General features: G+C 39.7%; 2 protein-coding genes across 2 annotated transcripts; one reads left to right on the forward strand and one right to left on the reverse strand.

Annotated features, from left to right (window-relative positions):
- The first annotated feature begins 2,434 nt into the window (after window positions 1–2,434).
- Window positions 2,435–4,497, forward strand: LOC130996087 (uncharacterized). Its single transcript, XM_057921614.1, has 2 exons — window positions 2,435–4,085; window positions 4,180–4,497. The coding sequence occupies exon 1, from the start codon at window positions 2,970–2,972 to the stop codon at window positions 3,855–3,857; it is 888 nt and encodes a 295-aa protein (XP_057777597.1). The 5' UTR covers window positions 2,435–2,969; the 3' UTR covers window positions 3,858–4,085; window positions 4,180–4,497.
- Window positions 4,498–5,910: 1,413 nt separating this feature from the next.
- On the reverse strand, window positions 5,911–6,540 carry LOC130996095 (uncharacterized). The gene is made up of 2 exons (XM_057921622.1): window positions 6,273–6,540; window positions 5,911–6,192 (listed from the first exon to the last, which is right to left on the reverse strand). The coding sequence occupies exons 1-2, from the start codon at window positions 6,426–6,428 to the stop codon at window positions 5,920–5,922; spliced, it is 429 nt and encodes a 142-aa protein (XP_057777605.1). The 5' UTR covers window positions 6,429–6,540; the 3' UTR covers window positions 5,911–5,919.
- Window positions 6,541–13,808: the final 7,268 nt, after the last annotated feature.

Raw genomic sequence — 13,808 nt, forward strand, 5'->3', positions numbered from 1 at the left:
TGAGCAGGTTGTGACGTCCCATGAGGATGTGAACGAGAGGGATGACCGTATTTTGTCAGGGCCTGATTCGTTGGAAGTTGTGCTAGTCCCGGTAACTTCGGAGCATCAACTGGATGGCAACGATGAGGATGTGGATGAGGATATAGAGATGGAGACACCGAATGGAGTCGTGAATCTTGCGAAGAATGTGGCAGCTGCTGCAGAGGAGGGCAATAGCTTGCGGAATGAAACTTTGGCGCTTAAGGATGCAGTGGCGGAGAAGCAGTCGGAGGTTGGGACAGATGGTTTTGTGAGTGAGCAGGTTCATTCTCCGATTCAAAAGGAGGTTGTTGGAGATAAGCAGTCCAATCCTACTCCGGAGGATATTGCTGGTCGTATAAGTCGGTTAGAGGAGCAGGTTAATCAAGGGATGTTATTGCTCTCGGAGCCGAAGCGCGGACGTGGCCGTCCAAAAGGATCGGGAAAAGGAAGTGAGCTTGGTCATGCAGTTCCGACTGATAGCATTAAAAACCGCCTCAGAAATGCGGAGGGTCTTGGATTTCAGCCGAGCAACTTCGTTGTTGACCATAGTAGCAGCAACACGATGCGTACTATGAACAATATTGCGAACCTTCGTTGGTCGGATGTAATTGCCATGGAAAATGATCGCAACAAGGATGATTATCATTCCAATATGGATTTTAATATTTGATTGTTGGTTTTTGCGGTAACGTTTAGACTTTTCTGAGCGTTTTGTTTTTTTTTATCGGACTCTTTTAGAGTCTATGTTCCTTGCTTGCGTCTTGTGCATTCAAGGGTTTTTATTTCTTCTTTTTATATTAAACTTCCATTTCAGCAGCAAGTATATTTCAATCTTTGAAATTTATCAATTTTATCACATTTTTTTAATATCTATTAATTTTATAATTGCAGCTTCCATGATGATAATTGTGACGTGACAGCGCCAAAAATGATTTGTTATTTCTCCCAAAAATAAATTTATACATCAATATTAATAGTATTCCACATAACGACTCTAGACGATATTGTTTCTAGAGATTTGCTTTTAAAAAATGAAAATAAATTGAATAGAATTGATAAAATCCTTAAAAAATTAAGATGGATTCAATCAGCAAATTGAATGATACATAAAGTCGTGTCTAGGGCTGGTAATCGGTCCGGTTCGGTTATAACCGAACCGATTTTCCGGTTAACCAGAACCGATTAAGACTAAAAATAATAACCGAAAACCGAACCAGTTTTTAATTCGGTTAACCGATTAACCGGTCCGATTAACTGGACCGGTTAATCGGTTAACCGAATTAACCGGTTAATTACATAGCCGAAGAGATTGATTGAAGAATAGAGACAGGTGCAAAATCACTCAGCAAAATTCATCATCTCGTCACCTTACTTCATCTCAATAGATTTTACACTAATTGCAAACAACTTATAAAAGATAGTATATCTAATGGAAATATAAAAAATTCGAAGCTCAGTGGGCAAATTTAGAAGCTCAAACAAAAAATTTAAACTTATCAAAGGTAAAAGGAATCAGCTGGCTTGCGAGGATGATATGCTCGCTGCTTGGGAATCGCTTTCTCGACCGCCGGTCCGCCGCCGTCGGAGCTCGGAGGCGAGTAAAGGCCGAAGGGACTCGCCGGTGGATTAACTGAGGAAAGAGGCGGAGGCCCTAAGGTGCGGTAGACCAGCGACGTGGGTAAGATCCGCCGGTGGGAACTGTGCGCCGGTGAGAACTGAGGGAAGGGCCGGAAGGAAGCGACGTCGCGCGGCATGAACTTTGGTTAATGTCGTGAAAAACCATGAACTTTGGTGCTATTTCCAAACTTTCCACGAACTATTTTTTTTATCCAATTTTCCATGAACTTAAACACCCGAACAATTTTTCCACAATTTTTACCTCCGGTGATTGTCCGGTCTTAGGTGGCGCCTACGTGGCATTAGTCGAAACGACGGCGTTTTGATAAAGTATATGAAAAGACGTCGTTTGAGCTAGAATTCGCATCAAACGACGCCGTTTCTTTTGCTGGGGTTAAATCATATTAACCCTAACCTAATTTCACCGCATTTCCTTACATTCACCATTGTCGAATCTTGACTGCAACTATTATGGGAGAATTTGACCTTGGGACGATGAGATATTGCGAGTGAGGCGCCGAGAAGAAGACGAAATAAGAGATATTGACGACGATATTTCGCGAAATGGGAGATAGGTATTTCTCTTTCCCCCTGTATAGAATTTGTCACCCATAGTACTTTGCCGCCCTTAGGTCAGAGAAAAAATTGAGTCTTTACTTGCCTATTGCTGTGAATCTTTGATTTTGATTTACTATCTCGTTAAATCTTCTTCTTGCCCATCCATCACATTGAATTTCCTTTTTTTCAATTTGCACAGTGACTCATTTGGCTTGTATATTCACCATGGTGGGAAGTTTGTCCACTTAGGCGCAAGTAGATTGTACTCAGGTGGTGACGTTTTGGGGAAATTCGGTTTAGATAAGGATATGTTTGGTTATTTTGACTTAGAGGAGGAAATCAAGCAGCTTGGGTATACTTCTTGGAGGTGTTTAGCTTTCAAGGTTCCTAGAACTTTAGTGTTTATGGATTTGTGTGATGATAAGCAGGTAATGCAAATGATACAATGTTGTACATCTACAATTACATGTGTGAGTATCTATGTGGATGATGGGAAAAAGGGAAAGGTCAAGAAGGCTGTCACTGAATCTGAAACTGTTACTAAGACAGTTACGAAGACTATAACAACCACTAAGAGTAGTAGTAATAAGGGGAAGGGGAAGGGGAAGGTAAATTAGTCCAAAGGGAAAGAGAAGGTGTTTGATAGGGAAGAGCCTGCTAGTGTAGTGAAAGAGCAGAATGTGCAGATTGAGTTAAGTAAGGGCAAGGATACTGACAGAGTGGTGAAGGAGCAGAATGTGCATATTGAGCCAAGGACTGAGCATGATGTGCTGATGGAGGAGCTGCATGAAACAGATGAAGATGATGATGATTATGTTCCTCAATTTAGTGAGACAGAGGACGTAGAGTCAGATGATTCTTTAGGTGATAAAGAGCTAGGGTCAGAAGATGAAGAGTATATGCAAGCAAGAAGCAATGTCAGGGAAAGTATTGGTGTCATTGCTGAAATAAGTTTAGAGAAAGAGAATGAAGAAGAAAGATTGTCTGAATATGATGATTCTGACAAAGAGAGGTCTGATAGCAGTGACTCAGATGGTCAAGTTGTTAGAAGCAAACAACCTAAAGCTGTGTATGATCCAAGGGGAGATATTGCAGATTTGAAGCTTGTTCTAGGCATGCGGTTTGAGGATGGTTTTCAGTGCAAGAAAGCACTGGTATCATGGAGCATAGTTAAAGGTCATCCAATTCACTTTAGAAGGGTAACCAAGGATCAGTGTGAGGCTTATTGTGAGGAGCCTTGTCAGTGGAGAATCTATGCCAGTATAAAGAAAAATGAGAAGTCTTTGGTGGTGAAGATCTTGGGTAAGGATCACACATGTGCATTTGCAATTGGTAATAAGCAAGCAAGTTATAAGTGGCTTGGGGAAGAGTACACTGAGGTCTTCAGAGTTAGACCTCAGATGTGTGTTGAGGATTTTAGGAATGATGTTAAGAGGAGGTTTAACATAGTTGTTCCAAATGGACGGTTGTACAGGGCCAAAGCACATGCCTTACAATTGCTTAGAGGCACTGTGCAGGGCCATTACCATAAATTAAGGAGTTATGTTGCGGAGTTGATGAGAGTGGACAGAGAGGGCAGATTTGAGCTCCTATGTGGGGATGGTACCATATTTCAGGGACTGTACATTGGGTTTTCAGCGTTGAAGAAGGGATTTTTATAGGGATGTAGGCCAATTATTGGTCTAGATGGCTGCTTCTTGAAAACACATTTAGGAGGTCAACTTTTGTGTGCCATAGGGAAGGATAGCAATAATCAGATGTACCCCATTGCATGGGCCGTAGTAGAAGTGGAGAATGAAGCTTGTTGGCGATGGTTTTTAAGCTTGTTGTTGGAAGAGCTTGGCATCAGGGATGGCAATGGATTTACTTTGATTTCTGATCAACAAAAGGTATGCTCTGAGCTCTGCTAATGCTTGCTAATGCTATATAGTATGCTCTGCTCTGCTAATCTCTGATTTTATTTGGTGTTACTCTGAAATGCAGGGCCTAACTAATGATGTAGTTGAGTTGGCTCCCCATGCCGAGCACAGAAATTGTGCTCGACATGTCTATATGAATTGGAAGAAACAATTCAAGGGAGTTTCATTGAAGAACTTATTTTGGCAAGCTGTGAGGGCTACATATTCTGAGGAGTGGGAGGCAGCAATGGAGGAACTTAAGTGTGAAAATGAGCAAGCATATGAGGATCTTATTGAGAGAGATCCAACCAGGTTTTGCAAAGCCTTTATTTCAACTTGTTGTGTTAGTGATATGGTAGATAACAATGTATCAGAAACTTTTAATGGGTATATTCTGAGTGCTAGGGGGAATCACATCATCGACATGCTAGAAGAAATCAGAAGTGGTCTAAAAGAGAGGCAATATAAGAAATTACAACATGTGAACACTGTCACTGACATAGTAACACCAGCTGTTAGGAAAAAACTAGAGAAACTGAAATCACAAGCTAGGTACTGTACTGTTCACCCTGGTCTAGGAGGGAAATTTGAGGTCTCAATGAAAGGGGATAGGTTTATTGTGTCTCTGCATGAGAGGACATGTAGTTGTAGGGCATGGGAGCTCACTGGGATACCTTGTATCCATGCTGTGAGTGCTATCCATTTTTTGAGGGATGATCCAGCCACATATGTGCATAAGTATTTAGCACAGAGACATATTTGAAGGCTTACTCATTCCCTCTTGAGCCAATCAATGGTGAGAGATTTTGGCCAAAGGCTCCTGGATATCCAGTTGAGCCCCCACAGGTGAGGATCATGCCGGGTAGACCAAAGAAGAAGAGGAGAAGAGACAAGGATGAGAAAGACCCAAAAAACCCTTCAAGGCTGAGAAAGACAGGCACCATGATGACATGCCAAAGGTGTGTACAAGTTGGGCATAATTCAAGGACATGCAAGAATGCTGAAGTGGAGAAGCCTGAAGGTGAGAAGAGAAAGCCGGGAAGACCAAGAAAGTACCCACCCCCTGAACCCACTGAACCAACTGAACCCACTGAGGCACCCACAACAGAGGCCACAGACACCACAACAGAGGCCCACCCCCTGAACCCCCTGAACCTACAGACAACAGTGGCTGCATCATCAAGAGGAACGGGCAGGGGCAGGGGCAGGCCCAAGGGCAGTGGCAGGGGTAGGGGCCGGGGAAGGGAGATTGCAATGGAGAGACAAGAGGTAAACTGTGTTATCCTTAAGTTTCTTATGTTATTTTCATTTGGCATTACAATTTACATGGTACTTTGTTTACATCATTGTAGGCAAGCAAAGGAATAGGCCATTACATTGGAGAAGAAACAGGGAACTCTTATATTGCAAGTGGGAGTTATGTGCAACAAATCCCAAGAGGAGAGGAGCTGTCCATTCAAGGCCCTACACAGGAATCCCAAACCAACACTTGAAGATGGATTGTTGAAGTGGAGATGAGCTGTCCATCTGTCCATTCGATGTTGTTTGGTGTTTTTGATGTTTTTGATGTACAAACTTTTCATGTTTCTGTTTCTTCAAGATGGATTAAGACAATTTGAATTTGGATTGTTGATGTTGAAGATGTTTTGTCTCAGTTTTTAATGGTATAAATATCATAATCAGTTATGTTATTCCATTTCTTGAACATTCAGCACATATAATTGCACAGAATTCCGAAAATAAACTTACTTCTCATTACCATTGCCAATGAGATTACAAGGTTGTTACAAGAGGAATGACAACAAAACACCATCAACCCTATACCCTAAGCAACAAATGCTTGAATTACCACACTAACAACTCCAACAACACAAGCACAAACAAACACCTTCTTCTTCCAGTTCTTGCTGCCCTTAACCTTCTCCATTCTGAGGAGTCTCACTTCATCCTCCAACAATCTAATTCGCTTCATATCTTCCTCCACATATTTTTGCAGGCGATAGCATTCTCCAATCCAGAAGTTCAGTTTTTCAGCATCATCATCTTGATTTCTAGGCTTTATTTCAGGATCTACCCACTCAAAGAAGCCACATTGTTTCTGCAACAACAAAGATTGTTGCTTTAAGGAAGAAGAGAGAACAGAAATAAACTCAAAAGCAAAAAAAACGTGACAATCACCTCTTTGTTGGAGCATCTGAGGAATCTTCGCCCAGGATTGAGGTGCGTTCGCGACGTTTTCATCTCCACTCGAAGTTTGCACGTACATTCAGGAAGGGAATCAGGTGTAGCCATGGAAGAAGAGGCGCCATAAGATGAAGAAGGCGAGAAATTCATCAGATTCTTCTGAAACCCTCAATCGTGGAAATGGGGAAGTGATTTCTTAATTTCCCCAAATGTAGACCTAAATAGATGTAGGAAATAAAAAATGAAGAAAACGACGTAGTTTGATGCCAATGTAGACGACGTCGTTTCTTAATGTCGCCGGTGATTTATGCTTAAATTGCTCTATTTTTAAGGGTTTGTATGTGCATGTTTTAAGATAATCTTCTGGAAATTGGTGCGTTTATGGTATATTTTATGATTTGCAGGAGATTTAGGCTTTCGAGATAGAAGAATGCAGTTTTGGATGAATTTGGCGTTTTCTAGGTGGTGAAACGAGAAACCAACACCTAAACTAAAAAGCAGTAAACGACACCGGATTTACGTGGTTCGGTCGAGAAGACCTACGTCCACGGGGTGTTTTGGGGTTTTTTCACTATACTTCGAGAGAATTACATTTTACAGGAGATGAATGAATAATGAGATGAGATCCTCTTCTAACCCACTACTAAGTCTCTATTTATAAGCATGTAAATAAGCCTTAGGGCCTCAAGCCCATTCCCTAAGATAATTGGGCTTAAGCCCCTTTAATACATTGACCTTGGTCTGAGTCGCCTATGCTTGCTTGACTACGCCGGAAGCTCTATTATTTCTTTTATTATCCCAAGTCTTCAATTAAACCTGCACTGATTAGCTTAATAATAATAATACTAATCATAAGCATAAATAGAAATGTTCCCATTATATAGTGCACAGCGCTGGTGCATATTTCAGTCCTCATCACTAGGTGTTCTGGTCTCCAGAGCAGAGAAATCATCATTCCTCTGGAGTCAGAGAAATCAAAGACCTCAAGTCTCCAGTGCAGCGGAATCAATCGCCAGAGAAATCACCATTTCTCTGGAGTCAGCGAAATCAAGAAGCCAGTGTAGAGGAGTCAATAATCAGAGCAGCCAAGTGAGAGTCAGAGCAGAGAAATAAGTCAGAGCAGAGGGAAGAGAAGCCATTACAGCGGAATCACAAAGTCCATTACAGCGGAATCGATAAGCCAGAGAAATCACCGTTCCTCTGGAGATAGCAGAGAAATCACCCATTCCGCTGGCGCGATAGCCGTTTCCCTAACGATAGTCGTTCCTCTGGCGAGACCAGAGAAATCACAATTCCTCTGGCGAGAGCTGCGAATTCGGCGAGAGTAGGAGTATTTTCTGGAGCGCGCATCCAGCTGGAGAGTTGCCTTATTTCACACGATTCTATTACCTTTATAATTCTACTTTGCATGGCAACTTTCATGGTGATCCGAAGGAAATCTGAAATCTATAAATAGGTCCTCTTTTGACCTATTCGAGACACCAACCAACCGAAAACCCTAGCATTTATATTTTCAGTTTTATAGCTTTAGAATATTTTAGCTTTCCAGTTTTCAAGGCTTGGATCAAGATTGAAGATTCAAGTCGCTACTTCAGTTTTCATTCAGTTTTTATATAATTTAGTTTTTACAATTACGTTCAATTTAATTATGTTTATGTTTGATTTTATTATGTCCAGCTAGTTCTTTTATTCTGAACCTAGGGTTTGTACATAGCTAATTAATTATGTGTTTTTGATTTATTGATATCAATTTGCCTTCCAACTTATGATTCATGATTCCTGGTGCCTGTTTTCTTGTGAATTATTTGATCAATGATTTACATGTCTAGCTGTTCAGTTTGAGTCTTGAATGCGATAATTGTTCAGCCGATTCAGGAATGCATGTTATAGTAGTAGCCTTGACACTTGAATGGGATAGGTGAAACTATAGGGAGCTATTCTTTGTGTACGCTTGGGAGTTAATTTATTCCTTGGAATCTTGAATGTGAAGGGGGGTAAATTAATCTACTTTCATAGGTGTTCGTTAGAGAAGCTTGTGAATAGTTTTGTGATCTCTCATCAGGGTTGGATTAAATTGGTAATTGAATCAATAGATTAAATGCATGTAGTTGATTAGTAAAAGTACATCCCTAGGGTCAGAGTTTTCCTTATATTTGAGTTAGTATCGTTATTTTTATGCTTTTGAGTGTTTATTTGGTTAAATTTAGTTCGTAATTCACCTTGCTTTTGTTTTGCCTGTTTACTGTTAGTGTCTGTTTAGGAAATAGATAGAGTAATTTCGTTGTGTCAGTCCCTGTGGATACGATATTCGGTTACTTATTATTTGCTACAATTGCCTGTGTTAGTTGCAGTTTTTGTTGCTAAGAAATTAGTGATCAGCCGGCGAAGACATGTCATCTTTCAGGTGACTTAAAGAGTGCCATGTCAGCACTCTAATTGGGGCTTATTGAAAATTGTGGAAAAATTGTTCGGGTGTTTAAGTTCATGGAAAATTGGATAAAAAAAATAGTTCGTGGAAAGTTTGGAAATAGCACCAAAGTTCATGGTTTTTCACGACATTAACCCTAAAAGATAGTATATCTAATGGAAATATAAAAAATTCGAAGCTCAGTGGGCAAATTTAGAAGCTCAAACAGAAAATTTAAACTTATCAAAGGTAAAAGGAATCAGCTGGCTTGCGAGGATGATATGCTCGCTGCTTGGGAATCGCTTTCTCGACCGCCGGTCCGCCGCCGTCGGAGCTCGGAGGCGAGTAAAGGCCGAAGGGACTCGCCGGTGGATTAACTGAGGAAAGAGGCGGAGGCCCTAAGGTGCGGTAGACCAGCGACGTGGGTAAGATCCGCCGGTGGGAACTGTGCGCCGGTGAGAACTGAGGGAAGGGCCGGAAGGAAGCGACGTCGCGCGGCGCCGGTGGATTAGCCGAGGAACGTCGCAGAAATTTGGGGGAACGAGGGCTGGGGAAGGGAGAAGTCTAAAATTGAGGAAATCGGTGCTTCCCTCAACTCTATTCCTTTAAATATTATTTAATTAATATAATAAAATATAAATAAATTAATTAATTTAATAATTAAACCGGTTAATTCGGTTTAACCGGTTAAACCGATTAACCGGTTAAGTGAAAATATCATAACCGATAACCGAACCGAACCGGTAAAAACCGGCTATCGGTTAACCGATAACCGATTTTTTCAGTTCGGTTATGGTTTTAACCGAATAACCGGAACCGATTTACCACCCCTAGTCGTGTCACTCCAATAGACAAACAAAATAATGTACTAATATTATTTTTAGAGCCTAAATAAAATGATGTATATTATGAGGATATATTCTATGATTGTGGTTATTTTATAAATATATTCAAATAAAATAATGTATATTATAAGGATATATCTCTAAACTAACCACAATCAAAGACTCGTCAAGCAATAATGATGGACATGTGTTGGCCTTAAAATATCGATTACAATCCGCGTGAGACATAATAGACTTAGCCAAATAGTCAACGAATTTAGCAGTCGTCAGATCGAAATTATGTTATTCGGACCAAGTTGATTTCAATAATTTTCTGTAATAATTTATTATCCTATACCTAACTAGATTTTCGTTGTATATCATTCAATTGACTTACTTTGTAACTGAAAATGATGTCTCCACCTTCTTGTTGGATTATCTAGAAAATGAATTAAGATGGTCTAGAGTAAAAAAGATTGTTCTAATATTATCATTAACTACCTCACCCTCTTTAATCAATTGATTTCTATTATAATCCCTCTCGTCAAACCATATTTTAGTAATATCATTGAGGACGTAACACCCTAAATACCACACTTAACATTAAAATTAAACTCAAAAGAAAACTCTAAATACCTAATTAATCATAACAAACACGCTGAGATCCATATAATTTACCATTCAAGTAATAAATTAAGTCGTAAGTGGCTTAATACTAAGCATAGATCGTTTGACCAAAGTAACGATTTACAGTATAACAAATACAATAAAATAATAATTTGTGAAATTTATAGATATATATTTTTATGTGGAAATAATATATTTTTTTTAATGAGAATTGATATGCTTACAATTTAACTATGTATATAAAAGTAATATGTGAAATTCATACTAAATTTGATGGACTCCTTAATAATATTTAATCTTACATAATTAGGTATTCCCTCCGTCCACCAATTCGTGACCTAATTTTTTTTTTGTCCGTCCACCAATTCGTGTTCTACCCATTTTTAGTAACTATTTATTAACAAATAAACCATTTTTTTTTCTTAAAAGTCGTGCCCCTTTCTCCACTCAACAAATAAACAATACATTTTTTTCTTAAAACCCGTGCTCCTCCCCCTAGGACATGAATTCGTGGACGGAGGGAATATTAGTTAATTCAAACATTTAAGTTCTATGAAATTAAAAAATATATATATAGAATTACAAATATTTAAATCTATATATCTATCGACAACCAATTTCTTTAAAATTTTAAAAAAAGTGTAAATCCCCTATAACTATATATTACATCCACAAAATTACCATTTTAATTTAAATTTTTATAAATATTTTTCGTAAAATATAACAATAAAATATTTATATACTCAATTATATTTATAACTTGTATACTTTTAAAGTGATGTAAAGAGTAATTTAGTAAGATAAAATAATTTCAATCCATTCCTATACTTTATTTTAACCTATCAATTATAGGAACAAAATCAAATAAGAAATCACAAATACATTCCTTTTGTATTCTTTGTGCATACCAAACATAAGAATCATCTAAGAATTATCATTCATTTCCTCCTCTTTATTCCATTCCTACTTTCATTCAAGTCCTTAATTATTCAATTCCATCATACTTTTTGCACATGCGTTCGGATTTGGATCCGAAGATTATGTCATCGACATAAATCTGAACAAGTAGGTGGTCTTCTCCTTCTTTCAGAGTGAACAAGGTTCTGTCACTGATCATTTCTTGAACCCTTGTTCTATCCATAGAGCGCTTTCTTCAGCTTGTACACCTTTTCTGGTCCTGCAACCTCAAAACCTGGAGGTTGTTCCACGTAGACTTCATCTGTGAGCACTCCATTGAGAAATACACACTTCACATCCATTTGGTGTACTTTGAATCCTTTGTGAGCGGCAAAGGCTAAGAAGAGCCTGACTGCTTCCAATCTAGCAACTGGAGCAAAAGTTTCATCGTAGTCGATTCCTTCTTCTTAACTGTACCCTTTTGCTACTAGCCTTGCTTTGTTTCTCACTACGTGACCTTCTTCGTCTTTCTTGTTTTTGAAAATCCATTTCAAACCTATTACTTTCGCATCGTCTGGTCGATCCACAAGTTCCCAAACTGAATTTCGGTTGAATTCATTTAGTTCTTCTTGCATTGCGATGACCCATTGAGTGGACTTCAGAGCTTCTTCAATGTCCTTGGGCTCTGTAGATGATAAGAAACAACTGAAGTTCTTATCTTCGTTGATGCAGTTCTGGTTGATGTCAAAGACGAGGTTGCACATTGATCTTCGAGTCTTCACACCGTTTGATAGTTCTCCGATGATGTTCTCCTTTGAGTGGAGTTCAAACCATCTTCGATACTTCTTGATCTCTTCTGACGATGGTGGAGGTTCTTCAGTCAGTATGGTTTTGAGTCCTTCAGCAGTTTCTCGAGCAGGGGAGTGTTGAACTGGTGTTGCTTCAGCAGGTTCAACTTGTTCTTCGGCTGACGGAGTTCCCCCTTGACTGATGCCATCTACAGTGGCTCCAGTCTGAACTTCAGACCTTTGACTGATCTTCTGATACTGAAGCTTTTCAGTATCCACTTCTTTTCCTGGTCCCCACACCAAGACTGTACAAGGTTTGGTGTTCTTCATTTCAGTACTAAAAAACTTCAGTGTTCTCAACACTTCTTTCTATTTCCTGTTTCCTGAAATCATCAGTAGACACATCAAAAACAACATGTGGTGTTTCTTCAACACAAAGAGTTTGAGAATTAAACACTCGATAGGCTTTGCTGGATCGTTCAGTTCCAGAGTATCCAAGAAAGATTCCTAGATCAGCCTTGCTATCAAATATGTTTAATTTCCTTTTGTCATTGTTGTGAATGAAACACTGAGAACCGAAAGCATGAAAATATGAGATTGAAGGCTTCCTGTTCTTCCATAGCTCGTATGGGGTTATTCCATGTCTTTGAGTGAGGAATGAGCAATTTTGCGTGTAGCATGCGTTGTTGACTTCTTCGGCCCAAAACTTCAAAGGGAGTTTTGATTCGGCTATCATCGTCCTTGCTGCTTCCTTCAAAGACCTGTTTCTTCTTTTTGCTACTCCGTTTCGCTGAGGAGTTCTTGCTGCAGAAGTTTGATGACTGATTCATCGTTCCTCACAGTAGTCACGAATGACGGCATTGAGAAATTTAGTCCCTCGATCTGATCTGATGTTGATGATGTTGACTTCTTTTTCAGCGCTTAGTCTTCTCAGCAGCTTTGGCACTTCCAGCAGTGTCTCTCTCTTGTTGTAGAGAAAGATGACCCAAGTATATCGTGAATAGTCATCCACGACAACTAAGGTATACTTTCTACCGTTGTAACTTCTGGGAGAGATTGGGCCAAACAGATCCATGTGAAGTAGTTGAAGAATTCTTCCAGATGAGTGTCTTGACTTTGACCTGAATGACGTCCTGGTTTGCTTTCCTCTTTGGCATGCTTCACATTCTTGCTTCTTCTGGAACACAATAGAGGGTAAGCCCTCTACCAATTGATGCTTAGCAAGCTTGTTGATCATTTTGAAGTTGAGGTGGTTGAGTCTCATGTGCCACAGCCAGTTGAGCTCCGAACTGCTTTTGCTGATGAGACATGTTTCTGGAGGGTTGTCTTCCCACGAAATGATGTAGAGACTTCCTTATCTGATCCCTCTCAGAACCACCTTCCTCTTACTGTTTCTGACAATGAATTCATCCTTTTTGATCTTCACTGCAAATCTGCCATGTCGAGTACACTATAGCCTTCTGTTTATCCGATTGAGTTGTCTCCGAATGCAACTTTTGATCCAGCTTTCTCAACATATTGAGTTAGATATTCTTTGTAGCCCGTCATGTCCTTCGAACAGCCACTATCCAGGTACCAAGTTCTGATTGATGCTTTAACATCTTCCTTCTTTTTGTGTTTCCTATTTTTGCCCTGCAAGGAAGAGTTATTTTAGGTACCCAATCAATGTTTGGGTCCTTTAATGTTAGCTCGTATTCCTTTTGGAACCCATATCTGCTTCAGAACTGGTTTTGGTGCTGATCTCTTGCGCTTTGCTGGTTGTCTGACTGAAGTGGTTGGTGCTTCAGTCGGCACATGAGCTATCTTCTATTGAGCTTTCCTTTTGGAAGCCTTGACATGTGCCCGTCGTGCGGCGCGGTATCAAAATAATCTGTGTATGCCCCAGACAGACAGTACACGCTCCTATTGCTCGCAACCAAAGAACAGTCTTAGCAGCAAGTATAGGGTCGATCCCACGAAGAGTGAGGAACTACTTTACTCTTCGGGT

Source organism: Salvia miltiorrhiza, chromosome 7 (assembly GCF_028751815.1).
Source record: "Salvia miltiorrhiza cultivar Shanhuang (shh) chromosome 7, IMPLAD_Smil_shh, whole genome shotgun sequence".
In the NCBI taxonomy this organism is placed as follows: domain Eukaryota; kingdom Viridiplantae; phylum Streptophyta; class Magnoliopsida; order Lamiales; family Lamiaceae; genus Salvia; species Salvia miltiorrhiza.

Coding starts and splice junctions, on each gene's coding strand:
- LOC130996087 (XM_057921614.1), top strand. CDS start 2,970: ATGGAGGAGCTGCATGAAACAGATGAAGATGATGATGATTATGTTCCT.
- LOC130996095 (XM_057921622.1), bottom strand. CDS start 6,428: ATGAATTTCTCGCCTTCTTCATCTTATGGCGCCTCTTCTTCCATGGCT. Junction 6,193..6,272: donor TCAGATGCTCCAACAAAGAG/GTGATTGTCACG, acceptor TTGTTGTTGCAG/AAACAATGTGGCTTCTTTGA.